The 27,968-nt window shown below is 42.5% G+C and overlaps 2 protein-coding genes and 3 long non-coding RNA genes across 14 annotated transcripts; 3 read left to right on the plus strand and 2 right to left on the minus strand.

Moving 5' to 3' along the window:
* Positions 1 to 1,303: 1,303 nt before the first annotated feature.
* LOC123475816 lies at positions 1,304 to 1,952 on the plus strand. Its single transcript, XR_006651265.1, has 2 exons — positions 1,304 to 1,665; positions 1,729 to 1,952. It is a non-coding gene; the product is annotated as an uncharacterized LOC123475816 (long non-coding RNA).
* Positions 1,953 to 1,985: 33 nt separating this feature from the next.
* On the plus strand, positions 1,986 to 3,560 carry LOC116930691. Of its 3 annotated transcripts, none has more exons than XR_006651381.1 (6): positions 1,986 to 2,101; positions 2,168 to 2,258; positions 2,318 to 2,416; positions 2,479 to 2,545; positions 2,611 to 2,684; positions 2,745 to 3,560. It is a non-coding gene; the product is annotated as an uncharacterized LOC116930691 (long non-coding RNA). The 3 variants fall into 3 exon arrangements; XR_004398506.2 differs by having other exon boundaries at positions 2,321 to 2,416; XR_006651382.1 differs by lacking the exon at positions 2,168 to 2,258 and having other exon boundaries at positions 2,023 to 2,167.
* Positions 3,561 to 4,385: 825 nt separating this feature from the next.
* Positions 4,386 to 12,274, minus strand: LOC123466238 (adhesive plaque matrix protein-like). Of its 4 annotated transcripts, XM_045179048.1 has the most exons (11): positions 12,120 to 12,274; positions 11,409 to 11,579; positions 11,247 to 11,350; positions 11,126 to 11,182; positions 10,966 to 11,051; positions 8,308 to 8,513; positions 8,051 to 8,226; positions 6,266 to 6,401; positions 5,550 to 5,720; positions 4,738 to 5,466; positions 4,386 to 4,669 (listed from the first exon to the last, which is right to left on the minus strand). In XM_045179048.1, the coding sequence occupies exons 8-11, from the start codon at positions 6,356 to 6,358 to the stop codon at positions 4,553 to 4,555; spliced, it is 1,110 nt and encodes a 369-aa protein (XP_045034983.1). In that variant the 5' UTR covers positions 6,359 to 6,401; positions 8,051 to 8,226; positions 8,308 to 8,513; positions 10,966 to 11,051; positions 11,126 to 11,182; positions 11,247 to 11,350; positions 11,409 to 11,579; positions 12,120 to 12,274; the 3' UTR covers positions 4,386 to 4,552. The 4 variants fall into 4 exon arrangements, with proteins under 4 accessions (XP_045034983.1, XP_045034981.1, XP_032794196.2 ...); XM_045179046.1 differs by having other exon boundaries at positions 10,971 to 11,051; positions 11,126 to 11,350; XM_032938305.2 differs by having other exon boundaries at positions 11,126 to 11,350.
* Positions 11,507 to 12,933, plus strand: LOC116930912. Its single transcript, XR_004398632.2, has 2 exons — positions 11,507 to 11,648; positions 11,712 to 12,933. It is a non-coding gene; the product is annotated as an uncharacterized LOC116930912 (long non-coding RNA).
* On the minus strand, positions 12,649 to 27,968 carry LOC116930840. Of its 5 annotated transcripts, none has more exons than XM_032938244.2 (5): positions 27,849 to 27,968; positions 27,633 to 27,767; positions 19,129 to 19,641; positions 13,696 to 17,342; positions 12,649 to 13,568 (listed from the first exon to the last, which is right to left on the minus strand). In XM_032938244.2, the coding sequence occupies exons 3-5, from the start codon at positions 19,440 to 19,442 to the stop codon at positions 13,192 to 13,194; spliced, it is 4,338 nt and encodes a 1,445-aa protein (XP_032794135.2). In that variant the 5' UTR covers positions 19,443 to 19,641; positions 27,633 to 27,767; positions 27,849 to 27,968; the 3' UTR covers positions 12,649 to 13,191. The 5 variants fall into 5 exon arrangements, with proteins under 5 accessions (XP_032794135.2, XP_032794138.2, XP_032794136.2 ...); XM_032938247.2 differs by lacking the exons at positions 27,633 to 27,767; positions 27,849 to 27,968 and adding exons at positions 26,757 to 26,880; positions 27,135 to 27,328; XM_032938245.2 differs by lacking the exons at positions 27,633 to 27,767; positions 27,849 to 27,968 and adding an exon at positions 27,135 to 27,328.

The following is a 27,968-nucleotide window of genomic DNA, read 5'->3' on the forward strand; positions in this document are numbered from 1 at the left end:
CAATCACTAAATCGAAATCAGCGTTCAATTTCGGTTATACCGTCTGATTTTTGGAGAATTTCAAGAGATGTCATTTTTGGCCGATTTTGACAAAAGTGGAAAGGCTATACCCTTCCCACTTTTTCATTTTTGGCCAAATTTCAAATTTGGCTTAAAATACATGATTTAGAGTCAGAATTCAATGAAAATCACGGAAATCAGGTTTATTTTTCTATTGGTCTTATAGTTTTTCATTTACATGTTAAAAACCATAAATGAAGTTGATGCGCTAACAGAACTGTTTTCGTTAATTTTTTTAACGGCTATTCTAAAGAGAAAACCAATGACTAAATTAAAATCAGCGTTCAATTTCCATTATGCCGTCTGATTTTTGGAGAATTTCAAGAGATGTCATTTTTTGCCGATTTTGACAAAAGTGGAAAGGCTATACCCTTCCCACTTTTTCATTTTTGGCCAAATTTCAAATTTGGCTTAAAATACATGATTTAGATTTAGAATTGAATGAAAATCACGGAAATTAGGTTTATTTTTCTATTGGTCTTATAGTTTTTCATTTACATGTTAAAAACCATAAATGAATTTGGTGCGCTAACAGAACTGTTTTCGTTAATTTTTTAAACGGCTAGTCTAAAGAGAAAACCAATCACTAAATCGAAATCAGCGTTCAATTTCGATTATACCGTCTGATTTTTGGAGAATTTCAAGAGATGTCATTTTTGGCCGATTTTGACAAAAGTGGAAAGGCTATACCCTTCCCACTTTTTCATTTTTGGCCAAATTTCAAATTTGGCTTAAAATACATGATTTAGATTCAGAATTGAATGAAAATCACGGAAATCAGGTTTATTTTTCTATTGGTCTTATAGTTTTTCATTTACATGTTAAAAACCATAAATGAAGTTGGTGCGCTAACAGAACTGTTTTCGTTAATTTTTTAAACGGCTAGTCTAAAGAGAAAACCAATCACTAAATCGAAATCAGCGTTCAATTTCGATTATACCGTCTGATTTTTGGAGAATTTCAAGAGATGTCATTTTTGGCCGATTTTGACAAAAGTGGAAAGGCTATACCCTTCCCACTTTTTCATTTTTGGCCAAATTTCAAATTTGGCTTAAAATACATGATTTAGATTCAGATTTGAATGAAAATCACGGAAATCAGGTTTATTTTTCTATTGGTCTTATAGTTTTTCATTTACATGTTAAAAACCATAAATGAAGTTGGTGCGCTAACAGAACTGTTTTCGTTAATTTTTAAACGGCTAGTCTAAGTTTTCTCTTTAGACTAGTCTAAGTTTTCTCTTTAGACTAGCCGTTTATTATGTAATAATATTTATTAATGTAATTTTGCTTCAGTTCTCTAGATATTTTTGGGTATATATGTTCCTGAATTAGTTCCAGCAGTTCCAGTTTGAAGTTGTGAATGTTTTATGGGCTTATCTAATTCCTACCTTTAAATAGAAATGAATTGATTTGTAAATTATAATCATTGGGTGTGTTCTGCTGTGAACTCTACTCTATACATGCCATTACTTATTGCACAATTTTATTACTTTGTGAATCAATTGTAACTTATTTTTAATTAAAATGCAGATCTTCATGCAGCCTTCTGTTGATGTTCATTCAAAAATTCACATGGAAAGTACTAATTTCTCAATGAAACTAGGTATTCAAAGCTTGTAACTAAACATTTATTTTTATTGAAATAAACCTCAGAAATTCTTACAAGATGTGCTATTGACTGCCAATATTCTACTTCAGTTGGATCTCCAATTTACTGAGAAACTTTCTCTTCGAATTATGGTTAATAAAGAATTTATTTAATGTAAGTTTTATTGTTTTGTTCAAGGACGTTTTGCATTGATATTATTTTGATGTGTACCGCTCTAGAATTAGTAGTATTAGAATATCAATGTAGTTATCGCAATAAAAAATTACCAATTCTTGTTTGAACTTGCTTTTTTTCTAAATTGGAAAACGAGATGGCGCTGCTGCTCCTTTATACTTGTTATGTGATCAAGCTCTATGTGACTAGTGAAAACCGTATCCCAATATTTGTTAATTATATTACATTCGTATTTAAAGTTCGATCAAATCAAATGGTTTGTTATCTACTATCAAGTGTTTTTCAAGTGAAGCATATCAATGGATTATTTTGTGTGTAACAGGTAATTTTGTTATGCCTGCTGCCAAATCCAAAAACTCTTAGCAACTTGTCACTTAGAGATTCCATCATGCTTTTCTATTGCTCATTAGGAGGTATTGTACTTAAATTTTGACAATAAGAATCCAATTTGCATGATTCTGCTTTGATGAAGTAGCTCGTTAAACTAAAATCGAAAAGGATGCTGACTTGCAATCTTCTTGTCATTTCCACTGAGCCGGTCAAGTGGCATGATTTAGTTTTGAGGGTTGAGGTATTAGACTCATATTATGGCATTCAGTGTCAAAGTTTGCATGCTTCTGTGTTTACTTCTAGCTCGTAAACTGAAAGTGCAAAGGATGCTGGCTCTGAAGGAAGATCATTCTTGACCCACTCATCTTGTGTAAGTTCCAATGTGAAAAATGCATCATATTCTTCTCTGTATTGCCAATGATTATCAACAACCAGATCAGCAGTCTTCTTTTATTTCTACTCTGATGGCCAACACACATAGATGTGAACCTCAGAACTACTACTCCTTGGTATTTCAAGTTTCTTTCTTCTCTAGTATTGCTTGTTAAAATTTCAATATGTTATCGTAGGACTGCCAACCCAACGTGTCTAAAAAAAATTGCCGGCCCTACAATTTTGACAACAGGCGTATGTAAAAAAAAGCCCCTTCTTCACCTCGCCCGTCATCGCTTTGCCCGTCACCGAATCGCCCGTCATCGCTTTGCCCGTCATCGCTTTGCCCGTCGTCGAATCGCCCGTCATCGCTTTGCCCGTCGCCGAATCGCCCGTCATCGCTTTGCCCGTCGCCGAATCGCCCGTCATCACTCTGCCCGTCGCCCCATCTTCCCCTCGCCCGGTCACCCCGTCGTCGCATCGTGGTCGCCCGGTCGCCCCGTCTTCGCCTCGTGGTCGCCCCGTCATCGTGGTATCATTGTTTTATGTAATGTGTGTGTGTGTTAAGTGTAGTGCTAATTAACCCGTTGGCTGCCACCCACTTTGATCCCCCTTTTTTTAGCTTGTTAGGGTCCGGCAGCGCTGTTCTGCCCAATGGTCTATATGCCATGGGTGGGACAGTTGCACAAGCCGTGTGGCTCAAAGTCGATCGTCGAGGCAATGCACCATTAGGAACTCCCCCCTTGTCGATGCGGTGATGGTTGCCTGGGGTGTGCATTCCCGTAATGGCTTCCATCATCGTGTCAGCCCGGACTTGTCTTCGGACAAGTCCCCCTTGGTCGCGATCTTTCTGATGGCGATGTAGCTAGCGTAGTATGTAGTGGCGTGGCAGCCAACGGGTTAGTTGTATTTGTGTATGTATGTATTGTATATTATGTTGTATTGTATTATGCTGTAAACCAAGTGGTGGAATTGTGGGTGGATGGAGGGACAATAAAAGCTTTTTACATCTACTTCACTTTTGTATTTATTTATAAGGATGTAACTTATTAATGTTTTGGGGGTTTGAACCCTAGACTTTAAGCATGCCACTCCAATGCTGTACCATTCAGCTAACTGTGATGTTTTTGTTTGCACTTATCTTTTGTTAAAAACCTTGTATGTAGTGCATGAATGAAAATGAAAATTATAGATTTGATTACTTTTAATAGGTTTTTACTTCTTGCACGCTTTTGACATCAGAAATTTTATCAATTTCCATATTTAACTGCACGGGGTTTTGAAACCAGATCATTCGGCATACCAATTCGGTATTCTACCATTGAGCTATGACTGATGTACTTGGAAAATTCAACTTATTAATGTTTGTGGGCAGGAGTGTAGATAGCCTATTTAATTTGATTCCTACAATCGTTGCAAGGAGTTTTATTGAAACGAAAGATAGCATTAATTATAGTGTAACTTAAACAGGAATCGAACCCGAGACTTTTGATTTTCCAAGCCGATGCTCAACCATTGAGCCATGAGATAGAATTATTTGTTGACTGTACAATCATGTCATCTAGTTGCAGTAAATAGATATACGATACAAAGCTAGTGTAATAAATTTTCCTTTTAACTTAATTTTATTTTTCAATTGAAAGGAAAAATGAAAGGAATCTTCTTTGGCGAAACGTTTCCAAAACGATGCCTATTGGATCTCTAAATCTAAATGAATCTAAATATCTGATTGCTTAACTTGCCCATGTTTTGGCTTCAATGTTTTTACGCTTTCAATGAAACCGAATTTTCCTCAGCAAATCGGTTTCGTGAACAACATGCTTGTTCAAACATGACAATGAAGACGCAAGAGTTATATTTCTTTAAAAATCACGAAAGATAGATCCCATATTGCTTTAAAAAATAGATACGTCAATACGGATAGATGGTGCTATTCATCAGTAACTGAACAAGTGCTTGTAAATTAGGTAAAAACTTTTAAATAAAGTATCAAAGAAGATGCCTCTTAAATACATCGGACGTTGAACCACCAATCACAAGTCTGCGATTCCACGTCGAATATTGTGCCTAGTGGACATAAAAAGGAATCCTGGCGACCATCATCATGACACGTATGGAACACCTACGTGATGACACCAAATACAAATTAAATAGAAATATTTGAATATCATAAAATTAATTGACGTATACCTGACATCCAGATTCCCTATCGGAAAACATGTAATTGAAATCGGCGTTCTTGAAGTTTAGACAATCAAAAGAGGTCTCTGGAATGGCAGTATAATTGGGATAATCTTCTCCAGGAGTACCAGGAATGTGGCTGGGACGATAATTTGGCGTAGTATACTTGTCAGCGTACGCGTTCGATTTGAGGGCCAAGCTGGGCTTCAAGAGTACCACCTCCTTGGGGTAGGTAGGGCGTGGTTTGTACGGTTTGGGGACGGCTGGTTTATACGGCTTAGGTGCAGCGGGTTTCACCGGCTCATAGTCATCGTATTGAGCCGGTGGCGGCGGTTGGGGGACGTAAGGTTTCTGTTCTTGATGCTGATCGTATCCGTCGTAGCCATCGGGTTTCTGATTTCCAGCGCCATAAAAATTGATGTCAAAATCGATCGGTTTAAAAAATGAGATTTCTGCGTCATCAAATGTCGGCTTGTAATTGTCTTGTTCGATTGGTTTGTAGTCGTCCTCGTAGAGCGGCGTGTCTTCGTACGACGGCTTGTAATCATCTTGATAAGATGGCTTGTGATCGTCTTGATAATTCGGTTTGTACTCGTCTTCGTAAGGCGGTCTCTCTTCATCCTGGTAGTTTGGTTTGTAGTCATCTTCGTAAGATGGTTTATAGTCTTGCTGGTAGGGAGGTTTGTCACCATAATTCGAAGGGTAATCAACGTCTTGGTTAGGTGGTTGATAATTATCCTAATCAGTCTTTCGTTAAGTCCGGTGTCAATCGGGTCACTAGTTACTGCCGTCTGACCATCATGGTCACGATGATCGCTTACCTGATAGGTTGGCCTGTAATTGTCGTGAGTATCTGGTCGATAACTATCCTGGTATAGCGGTTGATTACCGTCCTCCTGCGGTTGGAAGTAGCCATGATTGGTTTCGGCTGGCCGTTTAACCTTTTTCAAATGGTCCACTTCATCGCGAAAGATCTGGCGACGTTCACCGTCCTTAAAAAAAACGCACACAAGAAAACCATTTCATTATTTTACCCGACTGACAAGAAAAGGCTTCAGGATGACGGGCTCCTAGCCATTCGTCTTCCGCTTAGGACAGTGCAGCGAGAGAACAAAGAACGAATCTATTTCAGACATCTGCCAAGTGCTTTTGCACACATAAATCCATAAGTCCATTCCGGGGACAAACTCTTTTCCGCGCGCCACGTGAACCAATTTCGCAGAACGTCGATTTGTCTTTCTGACGTTTCCCTTGGTTGGCTTTTGCCGCAAGATGGCACCATAGATATACATTTTTTAAATTACATATTCAGACGGTTATGAAACACGAGTCATCGAAAATGAGAGAAAAAATAAATCCAAAAATTAAATAAGAATAAAGAAAAAAGAAAAACGGGTCATAATTAGTTGTTGTTAATGAGAATGATAAATCTTAAATCACGATCATTGAATGAAAAAAATTATAAGATGAATATCCGTATTGCAACAAAGATGGATTAGATCAGCCAAATAGGAAAATTAAGAAAAAGAAGGCTTACTCCTAATTTTGTTTGCCGCCTCGTTGGCTCTGCGGCGAATGCAACGGCTAGCCAACTGATGCAGAGGATCAGCGTCAAGTGTAAGGCGGTCATCTCGGAACAGAGTGATTCACAGTGGTGTAAACCTCCAAACAAACTAAAACAAGCAAATCTCAGGAGTTAGAAACACGCAAGCTTAGATGGTGATCTAGACAGTTGAGGAAATGAATACAAACTGAATGAAACAAAAAGTTGGTGATTTCCCGCATCAACAACTACGACACCAGAGAGAGTCGGAATCCAACCCAAAAAAAAGCCCTTAAGAACTGTAAAGGGGACAGGGAGAGAGACCACACCCTGTGAATGTGTTACCGCGTAAAATAGCTGTATACGAAAAGCAGAACGAAACGAAAAGTTGAACCTAGAATTCAGAAAGGGATTTCGAAAGGGAAATCACCGGATGGGTTCGTCTGCTCCAATTTTTCACGTTCAAATTTGGTGAGGGCTACATTTTGTTTCAGCTCAATCGAACGCATTGGGTGGGACAGTTCATTTATTTAAAAAAAAAGAAAAAATAACCATATTATTAAGCTATAATAAGGAGCCTTTTATTGGCCTTCGTGTATTGGCCTTCTCGTCAATTATCCTTCACCGCGAGAGCACTTGAAGAGCGACGGCCAACGTGATGGGCGTGGAACGAGAATGGAAAAAAACAAAACAAGGCGGGTGAACGGTAAAAAAAAAATGATTATTAATCAAGGCGTGGCGCGTTCGTTGAGCTTGTGTCACGTTCCAGCGTCCTCGACACCAATTCGAACCCCATATTCACCACAGACAACACCACCCCTCAGCGTAATAATCGTTGCCCTTAGGAACTCATGAACATAGGCCGCACAAATTCTAGGGCAAGATTTACGAGGGTCGAACAGAGTCGCGTGTGAAATCAGTGCGTGCGCACGACAGACACACACCGCCGCCGGGTGAAAGCGACTTGGTGTGGTCGTCTCGAACGGTTCATTTATTATCGTGCCGATTGGCTAAGAGCTTTCCAATCGTTTTTGCAAGGGTGATATTTGTAAACGCTCGTTATTTTGCAACCGTCTTTTTTGTGGGTGTAGCACGTCTGCAACAGTGGCGATAAACTCTGGTTTGCTACTGTCGCAGAAATAGATTAACCCCCTCCCCTCTTGAACGAATGAGGAAAAAAAAAATATATATATAATTAAATCGTGAAACAGAGAAACATTGTGTCATAAAACATGACGGTTTCGTAGCAACCAGAAGCTTGTTCCGATTCCAAATGAGTTTAGCGGTATGTAACACGTATAACGAAGTGGTACGACCTATTCCACATTAGAACAAGTTGGCAAAGGACTGGCATTCGTCATTACGATGCAATAAACACGTGTAGCGCGTTCTAATTCATTTTACAAGACAGAGGAATTACGTTCAGGTTGGCTTCTATCGTACACGAGATTTGCTGCCAAAGAACAGACGCTAGGAAGCATGTCATTTAGCGAATGGGAGTAATATCAAGCGTGGCAACGAGATTCTCCTGAGGGTCGATAAACCACGTTTCCCGTACGATGCCTACGTGAAACTGTGCACACGCGTTTTCCACGGGAGAGTTCGCAAATAACGAACGATAGAATGAACTTGTGCCCTTAATGAATGCGACTAACTCCGAAAGCAACGAAAAAGCAGAGGACTCGACACAAGGGCATCGACGAGACGTTCGACATTTCGTGAATACAAATATTCAATATTAAGAAAAGAAAAAAAGAAGAAAGAAAACGGTAAACTTACCGGATAAACCACGACCTTCTTCCTTCCTATCTTCGTTGAAAATCGTAGACTGGAGCAGCAGCAGAAGCAGCAAACGAAGAAAACGAACGGAAACGTGGAATTTTTGTGAGAAAAACAAGGACGAAACCCGCACGCTACGAAGGATGATGGTCGACTGTTGGCCATCCAGCAATGCCCTGAATAAAGAAAAATTTCGAGAAAAGAAAACATAACCGGAGAAAATGTAGACCATATGTTGTATCTTGTGTGCAACGTACATGTATCTATGCGTAGCGTGAGACTACTGCCCTCCATTTTCCTCTTCTGCTCACCGTTATGAGCTTCGCACCATTTTCTTCGTCCCGGAGCGGAAAAATGGGCCATCAGGCGCGTGTGAAGATGCGTTCATCACTTAGTTGTCGGGGCTTTCCGTCGAGCAGCGTATTATCATTCGATTGTTGCCTTTTCATCGTTTCCTATACACCTAAATAATCAAGCGCAAAAGAAAAGGTGGAGACGGATTGCAATGATTGAATAGTTCGGATACAAAGGAACATTTCTATGGCAACTTTCGTCGTAAACCATCCGACAAAAAAACGTGCGCTTCCCATTTTTTTTTTCTTTCTTTCCAGTCCAGTTATTTGTTTAGATTTGTCCGCTATCAATTCACGTTGAATAATAAGAAAAAAGAAAAAGATGGACCCCATCTCCTTTATATGACGGCAACCAAATGAAAACAGCGCAAAAATCTCATTTCGGGGGTTTTCGTGTCACGAAACGATTGAGTACAAATTCAGTTGAGATTACCCAAGCCGCTTTCTACAGCGGTGTAAGGAAACGAAGTTGCACGTATCACGGCAAGATCGATTTAATACAGTCCCTTCGTCAAAACCACCGGGGATCGGAGAAAACAATTCGCATGAATGGCAGACTCTTCGCCATCTTTCGCCAAATAGGCTATATGAGAAATTCAATAAACACCCGAGTCCCACTCGATTTTAACTTTCAATCACGGAAGGGAATTCATTCTGATTTCGTATTGGCAGCTTGAATGGGGGAAACGTAGGACGTTTTTTTTTGTACAAGGGATATCATCGACTATTGCTGTATGCGCGAAAATTGCTTACAGCAAAAGCAATTTTGGATACAGAAATATTATTGCCTCTAGCTTCATTGCATTCCCACGTGACGCCCGCGACGTCAAGAAGCTCCGCTCGTACATTTCCACAGCTGATAGCGCTACAATAATAAAAAAAAATACATAAATCTTCAAAAGAAACGCAAATAAAAACATATTCAACTAACAGAAAAGGAAGATCCGTTTTTTAAAAGAACTTCTAGAAATGCATGGATAGATTTTTTAAAAAATCACCTACAGAACGATCGCTAAAGAAATATAAAATTGAAGGGGAGGAATGGTTGCGACGCGGATCGAGTCATCCATCAGATTAATTGACTTCCTCTTTTGAGTTTTAGCCAGCTTTATTTTCCTTTTTTCCATATTCCCATCGGAGGAAACCCAAGAACATTCTAACGTCGCACGAAACTCGATCACAAAGGACATCGGCGGAGCGATCGATACTACAACATAACGTACACACGCAAAAAAATATATATATTTTTGGCCTTGTAGACGTGCTCCGGAACAAGACAGATATTACAACATATATAGACGTTTGGATGGCTTTTATACATGATGTTGAAAAGAGAAAAAAAATATATAATAATAATAAATTATTATCTGCGCATAAGCAAGCAATTCCAACCCCCGTGTCTTGTTTACACTTTAGCAAATATAACAGACCCTGAGCGCAAACTTGATTATTTTAGATAAGAGCTTTTGCCTTTGCAAACACTTGAGATCAGCACAGCCTCACGTACGGGCAATTTCGGGCACGGATAACGAGGGATTGGCGGACTACTAGCCAGTCCAAAAGCTGTCTTTCGATTTCGAAGGAATAAACAGAATAAACACTAAAGAATAATGGAGGGAAAAAAATAGATACATAAAAGTCAAGAGACAAAATAAACCGCAAAGGACACGTAGTACGCTCTAGATAAACTATCCACGCGGCTATTTTTATACGTTGCACGCTAAGGTTTCTTGAATACCATAGCTAATCGATATGCGCCGTCCTTTACGACTTCCTCTGCTTAGATGTCAAGTAATATAAAAACGACATGGCAAAAGAAAATGATAAAAACAAAACAAAAACTAACAGAAATTACGTATAAATTTAGCATTTCGACTGTGCAGGTTGAATTTGGCAAAATCATTAAAATTGAAGCCTATGGCGGACAGTGTGCGGTTTGCCTACAATAACGAACTAGGGCAGCACTGCTAAGATTCGATAATAAATTGCGGTATTTGTTATGTAAAAATTCCATGTCCAATCGAGTTGCAGTTAATGGACTCAGTGGCGGGACAGATGGTGAACAGAGCGATACGGTTCGATACAAAAGACAAAAGAATTCACGTACGGCCAAATAAAAAATACTTTTCGTTCTGCCCCCCAGTCAGTCAGCTGTTGTTTGTACAACTAACAAATAGCTGGTAGTTTGTAAGTTCTTTGCTTGTATGCATGTTTGCGAAGCAAAGAATCTTTCATGCCATGGCAGAATGGAAAATTTGTGTACCACTTTACTTTTGCTGCTGTTTAGCTTCTTTCTTTTTTAAGGGGGGAGAAAGCGAAGAAAAGGAAAACTGAATCGGCTTAATGCCTGAGTTCTAAAATAAAAAAACCCTAAAATTATCTCGAATTGATGATTTTCACCAAAAAAGAGAAGAGCAGGAAATGAAAGGTAATGAGCTTCGTCTTAGTAATTAATAAAGTAATAAAAGCAAAGACTCATCACACAAAGACGGAAAGTTCCTTTTCGTTGCAAGAAAGTTAAAGAAAGAAAAAAGAAACAGTAGCGTTGGATCGTGTCATTACCTTACCTGTAGCTTCCACACAATTGGTTTCATTCCCACGTAGTTTCTCGCGAAGAGTATACCGAAGAAATTACAGCCAGTTTAGTCCTTAAAAGAAAAACAATAATTAATTCATCTTATGTCAATTGTACAAAAGAAAGTTAACTTAAAGTGCTTCTTACCGAGCAAGCCAATCCAGTTTTATAGTCTTGCACACGCTGCTGAATTCCCTTCTCCTCCTACAGTAATGGACGTCAACATCAAATAAGGTTCCAAATTCTTGTTATCTGTTTCAAGTATGACCCCCGAATGTCAGTAGACGATCGGGTAGAAACGCTCGCCATTCGTCTGCTAATTCACTTGTTTGGATGCAATTTTATTTTTCTTTAAGTGATGATTCTTGAAATCTGCAAGTCAGATTTAGAAAAGGGTCAAATCAAAGCAGACGATTGAAAAAGAGATTACCATTCTGTCCCATTCTATCACGCTCATTCTTTGCTGAAATGAGGACTCTCTGACAGCTGGCATGCGCTTAACGTAAATCTTTCGAGCATCCTGCGTCAAGTGGTGTCGAGAACTATATGCTGCATGTGCGTATACTTGCCGTAAGGACTTTGCATTTCAACGAAGGACAGCCTAAAGCAGAGTGAAGAGCCTTTATTATTGCCTTTCATCTAACAAATTGGCGTCAGGATCACCGATGACGTAATTCGTATAATCTATTTAATGCGTTCATCATGAACCTAAATTTGGTTTGAACTTTTGCAGTGATGCCTGACAGTGCATCATCACTTTAATGGTGGCCATCGAGTGGCATCCAGTAAAAATATTTCAAGCCATTAACACATCATCAAACAACTAAACACAAGTCTGAGAAAAGTGACTGCTGCAATCATAAAGGTCACCCCAATCTACATTCTGTATGGCTTCCCTAGAGCAAAACAAATTTGATGGACATGCTGATCGAAAGGTTGAAACATGCCCTACATAAAATTTAAAATTCAGGAAGCTCCCATGAAAGTTATTATCTGAGCATAATATATACAGCTTCGAGGGATTGAACGAAGCCAGATATAACATGAAAGGTGATTCGGCCATAACCCCTTGAGGATGATACAGCAGACGTTGACAAACCTTGAAGTTGTCCTGAACAAGAGGTCAAAATATACCAAAAACCTCGTCTATACTGGAATGTTGGATGGAATATAACGGTACTCGGCTGGCATGAAGGCCATAAATCAAAACCAGTTTCCTACAGCGTTTTTACACAAAACCACTTTCAGACTTAAAATGGGCACACCACTTGAATCGTGAACAGGCTGTCTACCTACTCCTGTAAAGCTGCCATCTGGCGACCAGGTAGTAAAGTGCAAAAGAAATTTGAAGAGAACGAGACAAATCAATACTTAAAAAAATAAAAAAATAATAATAATAAAAAAAAAATACAGAATACAAAGTACCTCAGTTGATGTCAAGATTATTTGAGAGTATTTTTTATGGCGGAAGGGAAGATGCACATGGGCGAATCTTACATAAGAGTGATAGGTACTACGACATTCACGAGGCCAACCAACGAAAATCTACGTAAGTCAATAATCCCGTTAGAAATTCCTGAGCGTGAGTCAAAGTTTTCATCCAATTTGTCCGTCCTCAAATCTCTTGACATGTTCATAGCGTGGAATTTTTATCACATCTTCTACAGGAATTAGAGCGAAATGGATTTCATATGTATTGAATGGAGATAGTGGGTCCGTTATATGCAATAAAAAAATTGTATACAAACATCATTCTGTACAATATAAACTGTCAAACATAAGGGGGATAAAAAGGACATCCGGGAAAACAAAACAAAAAAATCTGTCAAAGGAAAATGTCTGATTTCTTTTCTGTTTATCATTTGGGTTGATTTTTTGTTGTTATTGCATAAACGAATAAAGAGAAGGAAAAAAAAAAGCTAGAGGCGTTGAACGGAAGTATGAAATTGTTTTAACCTTATCTTAAAAGCCATTTTTCACCATATGAAACATTCACCGTTTTGCAGACACAAGTTTCTTTTTTTTTTCTTTTTTTTTTCCTTTTGATTGGCTACAGGCACTTCATGCGATCGTCACGAAGACAGCGAAAATCTACACATTTCTGTTGATATCTAAAATTACACACAAAATGAATAGCTATTAATGGAAGACGGGTATTCATTTTTTTTAAAAAAGGGAATTGGGGATTAAAATATTTCGATATAATCGCCACATTAGTGATGGCGCTGTTGGGGCGTCCTGTGCATCATGACGGCATCCGTCGTGGGCGATGCCATCTTGTAAAACTGATGATGGTGGTGGTAGTCATGCTGTTGCCTCGACGAAAAGACTTGAGGCTTCTGCTGTAACAGCTGCGCTTGGTGGTGATGGTGCCAGGTTGCAACCGACGGTGGCGTCGGTGTCGATTTCATGACGGAAGGCTGAGCCGACGGATGGGCAGCCATGTGGTGTCCACCGCGTCCGCCGTGAGCGAAATCCCAGCGGTAATTATCCGATTGCATCTTGTTAGAAATCGACGAGGTCGACGAAGACGCTGCAGATGTTGGCAAAACTCGATGTCCAGACGGCTGTCCTGCTCCATAAAATCGACCTGAATTTGCGGAAATTTCTGTTTGTATTAAACGTCATCGACACTCCACTCCAATAAAAAGAAACGAAAAACAAAAAACAAATTGATCGCACACAAGTTTCACTGTCACGAAAATGTTCGCACTAACCGGAAGATGAAATCAGTTGCTGCTGATGGAGGCGCGGACTGCGGAAATCGTGATATTCACGACGTTCTTGGCGGTATTCGCTCAATTCTTGCGTCATCACTTTGTTGCCGCTGCTACTTGGGTTGCCGTTCGTGTTGCTGACTACGTGCTGGACGGCGGCGGCGGATGAAGGCCCTCTCGAATGTGCAGCAGGAGCCACTGCTGCCGACTGCTGCTGTTGTTGCTTATTCAATACGCAGGAATTGTTGGAGGATCGGGCCATTAACGACGAGACGGGAGGCGGCGAAGAAATGCTCTCCTCTTCCGAAGTGATTTCCGCCAATCGCCGGTAGATGTTGCTGTTTGATTTCTTCTTTTGCTGGACAACAACAGCAGCAGCAGCAGCAGTAGCACTGTTGTTGTTATTGTTGTTATTAAGATTGCGATCGGCGTTGTTGTTGATCCGGGTTTGATGATCCGGAAATCGGCCGGCCTCTGGTGCTATTGCGGCCGGATTTCCAGATTGGGTTGAGGGCGTAGCAGCCGATCGGGAACGTGAACTGTTTATGACTTCCCGACGATAGTCCATTTGCGGCTGCTGCTGCTGCTGAGTCTTCCTTTTGGGCGAATCGACAACGTCATCCGACCGGATATTATGCGAGACGCTACGATTGTTCCGCAGCTGCTGCAGGGCGGATGAAGATGTCGCTGCCGGAGGAGTTGATTCCTTCCGCTTGTCTCGCGCTTCAGCTTCGGCCGAGCGCGCATTCGCCGACTTCTTGACGGCCATCGGCTGCTGTTGGATAGGAAGTTCATCGCTGGATGTGCGATGGTGCGAAATGGAAGAAGGGGCTCCTTCCGGATCGAGGCGGGCGATCCTCTGTTGTTGATGGTGTTGCTGTTGACGCAACACCATCAGCTGCTCTTGGTGTTTGTAGTGATCCAGCTGGAGGACGCGCAACTGCTGCCGGATGTTGGCCTTCTCTCTGGCCCTCTTGCGCTGGAATTCCTCCTCCACCCGCTGCATGGCCAGCGTCTCCTGCAGACGCTTGCGCTCCTTTTGCTCCGCCTCCCTGGACAGTTTCTCCTCGAGCAGACGCTTCTCGTGAACGCGCACCGTCGACTGGAACGTGAATTTCTTGTTGGGCGAGTGGCCGTTGCCAAACAGCCGCTGGCCGACGCTTTGCTTTTTGGCTTCCAGGAAGACGGCGTCGGCCGAACGCGCCCGTCGCATCATGTCCGTCTGATCCATCGACAGCGGCCGGCTGAGCCGCGGCTGGCGCTGATGGGCCGACACGATCCGCGAATCGTACTGCGGCAGGTAGACGATCCTCTGCGTCGACAAGACGGACGGCTGGCTGTAGGCCGGATACTGATGTCCAAGCTGGGCGAACCCGTGATTCTGCTGGGCCAGAAGGTCGGCCTCCGAACGGCTCTGCAGTTTGCGGATGGACGGATACGATCCATCGTCATCACCCCCAGATCCGTTGAGGACGGAATTGGGAGCGCTGCGGCTCAGCATCCAGTTGCCGTCATCGCAATGGGGGCCGGGCGCGTGATGGCCGCTCCGGCGCACGTTGCATTCATCGTCGTTGTCGCAGTCGTCGTCGGACGGCGAACATTTGCTGCGGCGGAAGGCGGTGGCGAAGGCGCCCGACACGGACCGTTTCAACTTGCGCAGACTGTTGTACTTCTGCGGAATGCAGTGCGCTCCGGCGGCGGCCGCTCCTTCGTCGCCCGTCTCGTTGCGTTTGCGATACTTGCGCCCGCCCTTCGACATGGAAGAGGAACGCGAATCGGCCGCTGGATCCGTCATCGAAGAGTCGCTGAACATTTGCGATTTCGGGATGATCTTGGGCGGCGTCGGATCGACCGTCGAAGGATGGCGTTTGCTGGCCCGGAAGCAGGAGGAGCCGCTGCGAGAACGACGCTGAACGTGGTTACTAACGGCCTCGCCATCGCTGCTGCCGTTGTTGCTGCTGTCGTCGTCCAGCAGGTCCTGCTGGGGGGTCCAGTTGTTTTGCAGTGGATTGCGCTGCTGTTGCGGAGGCACCGGCGAAGACATGGCCAGCGGTTTGTCACGTCCGCTGGCGCCACCACCGCTGACTACCATCGCGGCCGCGCCATCCGGACTGCCCGCGTCCCCTGAAATGCCCGAGTCGGCGGATTTCTCGTTGGAGATGCGAGGCGGGTGCGGAGCCACGGGCCGGAGGGCGTTTTTAGCGATCCGCTCTTCCATGACGTCTTCGTCTTCGTCCTCCTCGTCGCTCAAATCCATGGCGCTCATGTCGCTGGCTTTGCTGCTGGACGCGTTCAGCTTGTTGCTGACGCTGCTGATCGAGCTGGATGGCGCGTGGAAGTGATCCGACGGCTGGCCGAGGGCCCTCCAGGCGGCCGACGGCGAGAACCTGGGCAGCTGTTGGGGTTTCTTGGGCAGCGTCGGTCTCAAACTCAGCGCAATATCCTGATCGTAGTCGTCGTCGTGATCCAGTTGATCCTCGTGCAGGGTGGCCCGACGCGTGCTCGAATGATGGCGGATGACGGGCGGAGGGGTCGAAGAGTGACGTCGGCGCTGATCGGAGCTGCCACTGCTGCTGGTGCTCTTGGCCGGCCGCCTGATCGACTGTCGCAGACGCACGTCTTCCTTCTCCTCACTTTCAGATTTGCGATCGATGCCGCTTTTATTTTCGGCCAGGACGGCGTCGAATTCTTCCATCACTCGTCGGCTTTCTTCGTCAAGATCGACCGATAGGGCGGCTGGAACGGCGGCCGGGCCGGCAGGGGAAGCCACCCGGTCACCTGGCGCCATGCCAAAATAAAACTGTTGGGGCTTGCTGTTGTTGTTGTTGTTGTTGTTGCTGGAGCTGCTGGCCGGCTGTTGGGATTGGAGCGGAACTCTCGAGAAGGAAGAAGACGACGGATGCATCTCCTCCCAGTCATCGTCGTCCGTCATCGTGCCGTTCAATTTCTTCTGGCTGCTAAACACCGTCACCGGCCCGTTTCTGATGAAGGCCAGCAGAGATTCATCGCCGGAGAGATCTTCACGGCTCGTGTTGTGCCGGCCTCCTCGACGCACTTCCTGCGTCTCGTCGGCCACGTCGGCACGCAGGTATTCCATGCTGCGAGCGCGGATGCGCCCGTTCTCCGAGTCGGCCGCTTTGCCGTCCGTCGACTTCGTTTTGAACAACCTCAACTTGGCGCGTCCACTCGACTTACTTCCGCCGGCCGGCTGTTGTTCCTGATCGACTCGGCTGCTGCTGCCGGACTTGGCCGAGGCGGCCGGCGTCGACGGCGCCGTGTTGGCCGCTTTGGCTTTCGAATTCCTCTTGCTCTTGGACGGCTTCCTGCTGCCGCTGGACGAGCGCTGCTTGTTGTTGGGGTCGTAATCCGGCGTCGGGCTGCGCATCTCGTCCGCACCGTTGGCAACGACGAGGGTCGGTATAATGGGCGACTCGCAATTGGCGGCCATCAGGTTGTGATTCAACTCGGTTAACTTGCGGTTAGCCACGTGAAGGGTGCCGACTTTTTGCAACGCCAGACCATTGTCGGTAGCTCTCAACTTGACGGCGTTCACTCCCGCATTGCCAGCAGCGCCGTTGGCCGCCATCGGCAGTACTCGAATCTTTTTGGCTTGCTGGACAGGAGCCTCGCCGACTCCCGGACCGTATCTGATGAAATATATACACAATAAATAGAAAACGTGAAACAAAACGTCAGCGCCTGTAAATCTTTCTTTCCTTTTTTTCCCACAAAATGTTTCATTTCAAATGAAAACTCTCCGTTTCGCTTTCTAATTCGCTTTTGATTTCCTATTTTTTTTTTTTTTTTAACCCTTTCAAGTTCTTCTTCTTTCGAATAAAAAATCTAAACCAATTCATCAAAGTGTTGGGGAAAGACAGGGAGAAAGGGCCCCTTTTCACAATAGCCATCAGGTACGATTCGTCTTCGATTGCTAAAGGGCCATTGGATATTGTACATCCATCGATTGCCGGTATATAAAAATAAAAAAGGGAGAGCTTATTTTTTTTTATATATTTATTTTTATTCCATGTCCTAAAGGCAATTGACGCGTGCTGACGAGCGCATTTGTTGACTGATTGCGCAAAACCGATTTCAGTTTAGTTCTCTCCAACAAAGGCGACAGCACTCAACGAAAATAATACATCAAAACGAGACTTGTTTCACCAATACACATTACGACAACATTTGCCAACCAGCCAGCAACGTTTTCTCTTCAATAGCAATACTTGGTCATCGTGTTATTGATGTAAAAATAAATGGGTCCATCTCTTGGAATTTGCTCAAGAAAAGGATTGGGCTGCGCTCGGATGAGAAAGGCAACGGACAAGTGACGATACAACAGTTTTACGACGTAACATTTGCGAAATGTACGTACTATTGTTGTGTGTTTGTCCATCACGGGCTGAACTCAATAGATGGCCGTAAAAATCAATAACGAATAAGAGAGGCAAATAAAGGCGTTCTTGTGTCCCCGATTTCCAATGGATTACGACCCAAAAAATAATAATAAAAAAAGGGGCATCGCTTTCTCGTGAAGACACAATGTTCGTCCAAAAACTCGCTTGTAATGCCTAGCCCCGAAATGGCTGGCGAGAGATTATCGACACTACTAAATGTTTACGGCCGTCTGTTGACCTCTTTTTTTTTTTTTATATTTTTCTTTCTCCCGGACGTGTGTATAGCTTAATGCAAGAGGCGTATGGGTTGTTGTAATTATTAGGCTGTGCGTAACGATGGAGCCAACAAAAAAAAAAAAAAAATCAAATTAAAGGAGTAGAGGCTATATAACGTAATGATAACGGAGAAGCGCTCCGGAAACAATAAGTAAAGTGTGGGGGATATCATTAAAAAGGCACATGACCTCAAAAGGGACGGAAGTTCTCGACCAAGTCGACTCGGCTTACGTCTCATCCCCGCCAAACTAAAACAACAACAAACGGGACAAGCTATCATTTCTCTTTAAAGGTAAATAAATAATAAACATCAATTTGTTTGCGCAAACAAAAAGGTAAGACAACCGTAAAAACGTGTTTGTTTTTTTTTTTTTTTTTGGTTTTTCTTTAACCGGCCCAATCATCTGAGCTACGAAAACGTGTGTGGAACGGAAAATAGTTTTCGGTAAACTACATTATATATGGTAGGACCACCTAAGCTCAACGGGGGGTGGATGCACCAATCAGCTGTTGACTTCGCTTAGATACGCGGAGCTCATTCCTCGAATGATAAACGATGACAACGTTTAAAACTCCAACCGCAAGATCCCGCAAACCCCAAAACGAACATTTTTTTTTTTTTTAAACGACCGGCAACATCACAAAAAGGGAATTATATTGTAGTCTACACGTAAAGCCTCATCTCATCACTATTTTTCGCTAAAAGAACGAAATGTTTATCTTTAAAAAAATTCAAATAAAATTAATGAAATGGACGCACCTGGCGAACCGTAGAGGCTGTTGATCCGGCATTTTGGGCTGTTGCTGTTGTTGTTGTTGCTGGATGCATTCCTGTTCGAATTGATCGTAGTGCGCGTTGGCGTTCAGATGTCCGTTAACCATGACGTTGCCACCGGAAACTGCCGACGGATAGCCGGTCAAATGCTTCGATTGATTTTGCTGGGCGTGTTGTTGCCGGGCCGATCGGTTGCGTTCGCGCTCGACTTTCGGATAGCTGTTGTTCCAAGTCTGTTCCAGCGACGACGGATCTGGACTGCGCGATCGGTAGCGCGGCGACGAGTTAGTGTTGCCCATTTTGTTTCTCTTTCTTCTTTGTGAAAGTTTTGCGTCACACACACAAAACAGAAACAAACAATTGCGTCGATGCGGTCGTCTGCGTGTCTCGGTTACACCAACCGTAGACGGACGACACTGCACGACGATGTGAGAAACCACAGCAAGTTATGCGGCCGCACAAATATGGGCGTTGTGACGTTCAATTTTAATTTCCCCCCTGCAACGAGAACAAGAAAAATTGGTTATTCAAAGGAATAAATCAAAAAAGAAGGAAAAAAGAGAAAAGATAAAACAAAATACAAAATCAAATTTTAAAAAAAGAAAAAAGAAAATGAAAGGAAAGTCTGCGGGAAAAAGAGAGAAAGGTACACACACACGTACGGTCTCGCTTGTATGATCGACGGTTATTGCGCAAAAAAACAAGATCTGTCCAAATCAGAACGGGAAGGAAGTGTTTCAAGAAACGCCCCGTCCCCCGACCAAATAAACAAAAAAAAATTGCTACTGGGGAAGGAAATCGATTTTGACTGAAACGAATAGTGCAGTGGGGGGGATAGACTATACCTATAAAAAAAATAAAAACTGGGGTCGGTTACACGGGCGTTAACAACCAACAACATTTTCTGTTTTTCAAAGCGGAACTGGCAAGTGTGAAACGCTTGAGCAGCACTTTGTTGGCCGGCGGGCAAACAGGAGGCACGAAACGATATTATAAGGACGAGGAAAAAAAAGAACACTATATCTAAATAGAAATCTAAAAATACGAAAACGAGAAACGCGAGAAGAGTTGAGCGAAAGGAAGCACCCAAGTCCGCGCTAGCCACAAGTTGTTCTCAACTTCCGGCCAATTTCTTAACATTTTTTATTATTTTTTTTTTAAGCATTTTTTTGGGGGGTTTCATTTCACAGGAACTTGTTTACATTTAATACTTCCATCTATTTTTCTCACGAAGAAATTAAAAAATTGTTTCCTTCCGTCCTGCTCGTCTCCGCTGACCGTGGGCAAATCCAATAGGTCGAAACTTGGTATTTTTCTTTTAGTATTTAACGTAATAATGAGAGGTTTTCTTTTTTTTCTTTTTAACCCAATAGCATTGATTTGGCTTTTACGTTCTTTTTTGGTTATTGAATTTGGCTTCGTTTCAAAATGGCGAACGGAAATCATTATTTAAAAAAAAAACGGGAGAGAAACCCAACAAAAAAGAAGAACAAGGACTTTTTGTTTATGTTTATCCATAAGAAATGATGAGGTACTTCTTTGTTTAGTCCTTTTTCAGCCCCGAAATCAAACGAGATTCATTTAAGCTCGTCGCTACTCTGATCTCGTTTGCCTACATTGGTTTTTTCGTTCTTCTTTTCTGCATTTGTGTAAAAAAAGGGGTGAAACATTTCAAAATGCCCTCCTTTCTTTTTTTGTCATTTGACACAATAGAAATCAAGAAGCCTTGACAAAAGCAGCAAAACAAAAAAAAATAATAACAATCGTGCCCCACCCTAAAAGCAAGTCGATTATTCAGGTACACAAGAGAACCTGGAATGAATAACGAAGCACACGACCCTGTAGACACAATTACGAAAAGAAAAAAAAAAAAAAATTAGAAAGAAAAGATTTGACTTCCTCCGAGTAAAAGTACAAAGGCCAAGCTGCTGCACAATTATTATTAGGGTGGAGGTCGAAACAGCGGGCCAGAAATGTAGGCCAATTGCGCCGAAAGCTGATTCGATATCACGAACACGAGCAAATCCAACAGGAACAACATCATCCGTCACGGAACCATCAAACGAGCATGTTCAAAACGGAATACCCATTTTTCTTCACAACTCTCAAAGAAAAGAAAAATAATTAGAATTAAAAAAAAAAAAAATTATTAAATAAAAAGAGACAAACTCGTTAAGATAAGACACAAAAAAATAAAACAGAATTCCCTGCAGCCAAGTTATAAAACTGCAAACGCCAATCAAAAAGAAACGGTACGATGATGTTATCGTGTGACGTCACCTGGCCATCTTCTGTTTCTCTAATCAAGTTTTGGCATTTCCCGAGTGCGCGTTCAATCAGCCGAAATTCAATAGAACAAGTTTGATTTTTCCTTTTGTCTGATTTTTTTGTTTCAAATGTGAACAGCACGTCCGCTTGTAAAAAGAAAACAATAACCTATCGATTGGTTAACAGTTCCATGCCAAAAGGAGTGGCACAGTTCAATTTCTAAATACCATCGGCCTGCTGCGAAGCAAGTCCAACAGCTGCTTGGCCTCGTGAGTTTGTTCCCATCTCTCGGCCTGGGAAAGAAATACCAGACAAGTTTTGTTTTTTGTTTCTTTTTCACGGACATAAAAAAAAAGAAGGGGCTTTTCGCAAGCAGGCGATTCTTTTCTTGTTTTCCTTGTAGACCTGGTACCCAGGTGGTCAATCAAGCGCACAAACAGGTAATTGGATTAACGATAACCATCCCCCCCCAAAAAAAAAGGAAAGATCACCTATTAATCAGCACGATAATGTTTGGATGTTCTATTTTGATGGCTACGTCCGATTCGTTCCAAACGATTGGCTTGTAGCAAAAACCACCTCTCCATTTATTTCTTTTTTTTTTGTTTTGCCAAAAACAAAAATTGCGCAATTCTTTCTTTTTTTTTATTGATTTTTTTGGGGGCCATATTTTATTGCCTTAGGTGCGTCGCACTGCCCCACACTTTGTCCTCCTGTTGGGCTGTCTTCGTTCATTAAACTCTGGCAGAGGGAAAGGCGGCAGGGTTTGGGTTATTGGACACTTGCGTCAACAACATCATCACCGACGGAGCGAAACGCGCACGGGAGTGAGCACATTCACCGAAACAACCCCCCCCACCCAAAAAAAAAGAACCTGGACGATGTATACAGTTTTTTTTTTTGGCCAGCTGGTCCAGTCTACATGTCGTGCGCGATATCCACTTTCATTTTCAGCGAGATCCGCCTAGCGTGACGATTTGCGAGCAACACATTTTTTTAATAACAAACGCGCATCGTTGCAGAACCGAAAAATGCGTGGCCGGCAGGTAGACCACGAGATGTAAAACAAAACGCACACGCAGGTGAATCTAATCAATGAATTAATGAGAGGGGGGAAACAAAAATTATTGATATGATTTTGTTGTTGTTGTTGTTGTTGCTTACACACAAAAAATCGATGGCGAATGAAAATTCGGTTAGGCCCCGCTTGCAAATTTGTGGGTGGGATTTGATTTTTGGTTATTTCACTCGTTAAAATGGTAAGCACATTAGAAAGGGAAATATATACGTTGTATATATGCCGAGTGCTTTGTGTACACGTCTCTAAGAAGCCAAAGTTGGAAAGCGAATAAGAAATGATAAGCCGGGCCTGGCCAGCTGAACTCTCATGGCAGCCCTTCAAGCGGGAAAAAACGAACCCGCTGAGTTCTGTCTCCATTTGCCCTTGACCATTTCATCAAACGTTTTTCCTCCTTCATCTTTGTGAAATGCTGCGCACGTAAATTATAAAATCAAAAATTTTTTTTTTGAACGAATCGTCAAGTAAAGAACGAAAAAAAACCGACATGTGCAACATTGGCACATAAAATAACACGCGAAAAACAAAAAATTCAGTATTCCAAGGATGCTGGATCCGCTTCCACACGTCTGATTAGAATAATTTTTTTTTTTTTTTTTTTTGGACAACGCGTTGGCGCTGCTGCTGCGGGGGAGTGAAATAAATGTTGATCGTTACAACGAACGAGAGAGCCTTTCCCTTTTTTTCTTTTTCGCGTACAGTGAAACTGTTTTTTTTTTAATGAATATTTGTATCGTGTTATGTACATGCATCATGGAACGGACGTTCTAGCCCAGCGGACACTGCAACGCATAAAAGAGGCGATGTAAAAGAATAAAGGACGTCGTGAAAGATAGAAAGGACGTCAAGATAAAAAAGCAAGGAAAAACAAGTTAAGGAGTGCTGGAACCATAATGGGTTAGGCCACGACCCCTCTGATGCAATAAATGAAGCTGGAAGGGAGCAAGAGGCCACAACAAACTGCATGGAAATAAATAAAAAAAAAAAAAGGGGGTGAAGGCGATGGAGCGCAGCCAACTACGTATATATCTTTTTTTACAAAGTAAAAGTTTTTTGTTTTCTTTAAATTTCCGAAAATCTTGCCAAGAAATGTAAAAAAAAAAAAAAAAAGTTATAATGTTTTGCCTCGGCCCTTTTTCAGTTTACTGCTATCAGCTAGTTGGCGTCGTGACACACGTTTTTTCTCGGTTCCGAAGAGAGGCCATATCGTGTGTTCCGCTTCGTCAAGGAAAAAAACAAAATGGCAAACGATATTTTTTTAAACAAAAAACAAAAGAAGAAAGTCAAATATCTTTTGAATGTCGAAAAAAAAAACGTGTGTTTTATCCTTTCTCCCCCCATTTGTTTAACACGTGATTTCAGGTTCTCGATTTGCATGAGAAATCGATCTATCTGTGCTGAAGATCTATCCTCGAAATTGGACGTGACGTGATACGGAAAAAAACAAAACAAAAAAAAAAAATCGTTAAGAAAATGGAAGGGAAGAATCAAAACAGGAAAAAAACAAAAAGGCCGTCCCTTCAAAAACCGGACGTGATCCATCGCTTGTCAGACGCCTTGCTGCCTTGGCGTCATTCAATATTCAATGCACACGTAGACATACACACAATCCGTTCCCACCTGCATAAGGTAGTAGTGGGACGTGGGCTGGCGTATTGTATATCGATTACGAGAGCAACTCAAATTTGTATAAATGCACGCACCTCTAAACGTCTAAATATGCCATGACGTCAACGAAAAAAAAACGCGCCAGTTGGCCGCGCAACTATCCCCCCCCCACGGCGTCTGCAATGACTAATACGTTTAGTGGCATTCAGGCAAAAACTAATAGCGAGGAAAAACGGAACGCGTGTTCAATCGATATGCGCCATCTTGCACGTCCATTCAGAAGGAAATAGAAAAAAATGGCGCTCTAACTTGAAGACGATGTACTGTAGTGTGTAGCGGTACGTGTGTGTGTGTCTGTGTGGCGCGGCTTCTTCCCTTTTTTTTTTTTAAACACAAGTTTGCTAGAGAGAATGTAATTACGAGGGAAGAGCATCACAAAAACATGGGAGGGGAGGGGGAGGGGTTGTCAGTAAGTAGTACTATATTCAGACTGTCAAATGCATCGCGAGAGAAGAAGCGCTTCGCGTGGTTGTATTACGGGTTGTTCCGAGTTCACCAAAGTCTCACGAACAGAATGTGAGAACTCGTCGCATACCCACACACACAATTATTTAATTTTTTTTTTTTTGGAGAAGGGGGGGGAGGGGGGAAGAGAAACTTTTGTGAGTCACCCCGTCACACACACAGACACACAGACACAAAATTAAAACTTTGCCCTTTTCAAGCTCCGTGGACTCATTGGGGCTGTCGGTAGATCGCAACTTTCATTGGCAAAGATGTCAACTTCATTCACCCCCCCCCCAAAAAAAAACGCAAATGTCGTAGAGAAAACTCTTTGTGACGAAGACCAAAACAAGTTCAGGTCACCTACACACACCTCCCCCCTCTCCCCACATTCAAATTTGTAATTCAATTTGAAGGCCAGCTGAACCGATGAACGCGAACGAGCAGAGAACAATGGTTTCACGTCAACTGCTGTCCGTGTTTCAACAGGTTACGGCTGCAATTGGCGAATGTTTCAAACTAACAACGGATGATGACATCAAGGAGGCAAGACACACACACATTTTCCACAACGGGATACAAATGCCAATGTCGGTGGAGTCTGGAATTGAAGCCCCGAAAGTGATCATTATTTCGCATCAAATGATGATTTTCAATGCAGGTTTTCGCTGACTAGTTCGCTCTCTTTTGTTTCGACTTTCGACGCGAAATTTCCAAAGGCATCAACCAAATAACGTTAAGAGTCGACGCACAAAGAATGTCTGTCCTGCAGCCCTCCTTTTACTTCGTTCCGGTTTTCCCATTGTTGTCGAAAAGGAATCTGAACTTGCTTAACGACCGATGCCCAACATTTTTGTTTTGTTTTTTTGTTCCGTCGTTGGTTATTGGAGACGCTCGACTATACAAAAGAATCTCTGCACAAAAATCGATGGGGGTAGCGAAAAGAAGAGGATGAAACGGACGCAATTCACGTTGTGAAAAAAAAAAAGGCCTTACGGTCAGCCACCGCCTAAAGCTGTTCAGTCTTTGGAAGTAAAAAAAAAAAAAAAATTTTTTTATGTCTACCAGAAGAAAACAACAAAAAAAAAAAGAACGCGCTGTTTCGTTCATAATGGGCAGACGAAATGTTAAAAAAAAAAAAAAAGAAGAAGAAGACCAGCATATTTCTATGTCTGGGTAATTACACAAGAGTTGGTTATTACATTGCAAGAGTAATCAAATAGCAAAACGGAGAACCTCAAACTTTTTTTTTCTTTTTCCAAGAGAAGAAAAAAAAAAAACCACATGGAAAAAAAGAAAAGGGGGGATCTATCAAGAATTGCATACCACCATCAGCCAACTTCCAAGGTTTGGTAAAGCTCTTTTTCCCGTCTGCCAAGCAACACACACACACACACACACACAATTACTCCCTCGGTGGGTAGACACCAACTGAACTTGATAAAAAAAAAAATACATATCTATCTATAATTCCACACGCGTGGTGATGGTCATCCGGAAAAGCCAAACAAAAAATTTCAGGACATGAAAAATAAAATAAAATCTCAATACTTGACACTATCGCCTGTGTTTCCCCTAATCATTAATTCTAAAAACGTAAAAAATAGCTGACCTGGCTAGTTATTACTACCGTACAAAACATCATCCACGCACGTTACACACACACACACACACCAGCAAAAAAAAAACGGGATCTTAACCATTCTCCTTACATGGTTGGGAAAGACCTACGCAGCTCAAAATTCCCTTTGAAAACACGCACACACACACGCACAGAGAGGGCAACAAAATAAATGGAAGAGAAAGAACTTCCTGTGTGTCCCCAATAACACACACACACACACACCACGTACTGTTATAGGTATAGGTAACAGAGAGAAGGGACGCCCTTTTTGCCAACGGTGAACTCTGCTGCTTTTTAAAGGGCGCGCGCGCTGCGTGTAACACACACAAGAGTCGATCGTCGTGAGTCCTTCGGCTTCTTTTTCTTCTCCTTCTTCCCATATCGGGCGTGAGTTTAGTGAGAAACGCATGGGAAGAAGGATGGAGAGAGAGAAAGAGAGGGATGATAGCGCACACATAATATATAAGGCGGCCTCATTTCCCCACGTCGGGGGGGAATGAAGAGTCTATAAAGAAGAAGAAGCAACGGTACCTTGGCGTGTAGTTGAAGGCGGGAATTTCAAAATGAAATTAAAAAAAAAAAAGGAATCCAAAATGGAAGATCAGGTCATGACGACAAACGACGATGGCCAATAGATTGGCGCTAATGTCTTTTCCTTGAAAAATAAAAAAAAAAAACGGCACCCACCACAGCAATCAGAAAATTGACAGTTGGGTTTAACTAGAAAAACAAAAACGCTGGCAACACTGTCAATGAACTAGCGCAAAAAAAAAAAACAATGTCGTCGACGTATATCCTTCGACGATTAACAAACAAAAAAAAAATGCTGGCACGGACACTCAAAAGTTCAAAAGGTGCTGGTACAAGAAGGGGGGGCGCAAGTCACATGAGAAAGGGGGGGTTACACACCTGTCCAATCTCGAAAGAAGGTTTTAGCTTGTCTCTTATTTTTCACTGACACGAGGGGAGAAGAGGAGATAGGGGATGATTTACCCACACACTCACTCACACACAGAGACACACACACACACACACACACGGAAAAAAAAAAAAAAAGATGGACGCACTACTAATCCGCATCCAAGTTGGATTCCGACTGGCACAACAGAAAACAACACGGCCGCTATACAACCGCACCACCACCACCACCGCTGCCACCACCACCTTTCCTCCTTTATTCCCTCCCTTCTTGCCTCTCTTTCGTTTTCGCCTCACGGCGGCTCACATGCCGTGTTATGTTCACCGGGGCGGTCCTTCTCTCCCTCTCTTCTCTGTGAATACGGTATACAGTACACATAGCCCCCTGTGACTAACCCAACACAACTCCACCTTCTTTTTCTTTTTTGTTTTCAAATAAAAGAAATGCCTCAGGGCATATTGCCGTGTGTCTTTTTTTTTTGGTCTTACCTTTTGGATGGGCGGCGGAGCTCGTAGTTCAGGTATTCTTCGATGGAAACAGAACACTGGAAGCACCACTATACCACTATGCGTAATAGGGACTAGACGACACATCATATAACCTGTCTCTTGTCCCCCTCCCACCTATTTTTTCGATAGAAGAGGAGCAGTTACAATCGGATAAAAAAAAATAAAAATGAAAGACAATGAAATTTAATAACCTACCTAAGGGGAAGCTTTCCTCCTATAGAGGCGGACCTCTTTTTGTTTCATTATTTAACTCAAGTCCTCGGGTCGTCTGTTCCAGTCATTCAAATTTTCTATTGCCATTTTTTTTTTTTTTTC

This window comes from Daphnia magna, linkage group LG9, assembly GCF_020631705.1.
Source record: "Daphnia magna isolate NIES linkage group LG9, ASM2063170v1.1, whole genome shotgun sequence".
NCBI classification, from domain to species: domain Eukaryota; kingdom Metazoa; phylum Arthropoda; class Branchiopoda; order Diplostraca; family Daphniidae; genus Daphnia; species Daphnia magna.

Coding starts and splice junctions, on each gene's coding strand:
- LOC123466238 (XM_045179048.1), bottom strand. CDS start 6,358: ATGACCGCCTTACACTTGACGCTGATCCTCTGCATCAGTTGGCTAGCC. Junction 5,467..5,549: donor ATTACAGGCCAACCTATCAG/GTAAGCGATCAT, acceptor AAGACTGATTAG/GATAATTATCAACCACCTAA. Junction 4,670..4,737: donor ATAGGGAATCTGGATGTCAG/GTATACGTCAAT, acceptor GTCATCACGTAG/GTGTTCCATACGTGTCATGA.
- LOC116930840 (XM_032938244.2), bottom strand. CDS start 19,442: ATGGGCAACACTAACTCGTCGCCGCGCTACCGATCGCGCAGTCCAGAT. Junction 17,343..19,128: donor CAGCCTCTACGGTTCGCCAG/GTGCGTCCATTT, acceptor ATATTTCATCAG/ATACGGTCCGGGAGTCGGCG. Junction 13,569..13,695: donor GCAACTGATTTCATCTTCCG/GTTAGTGCGAAC, acceptor CCGCAAATTCAG/GTCGATTTTATGGAGCAGGA.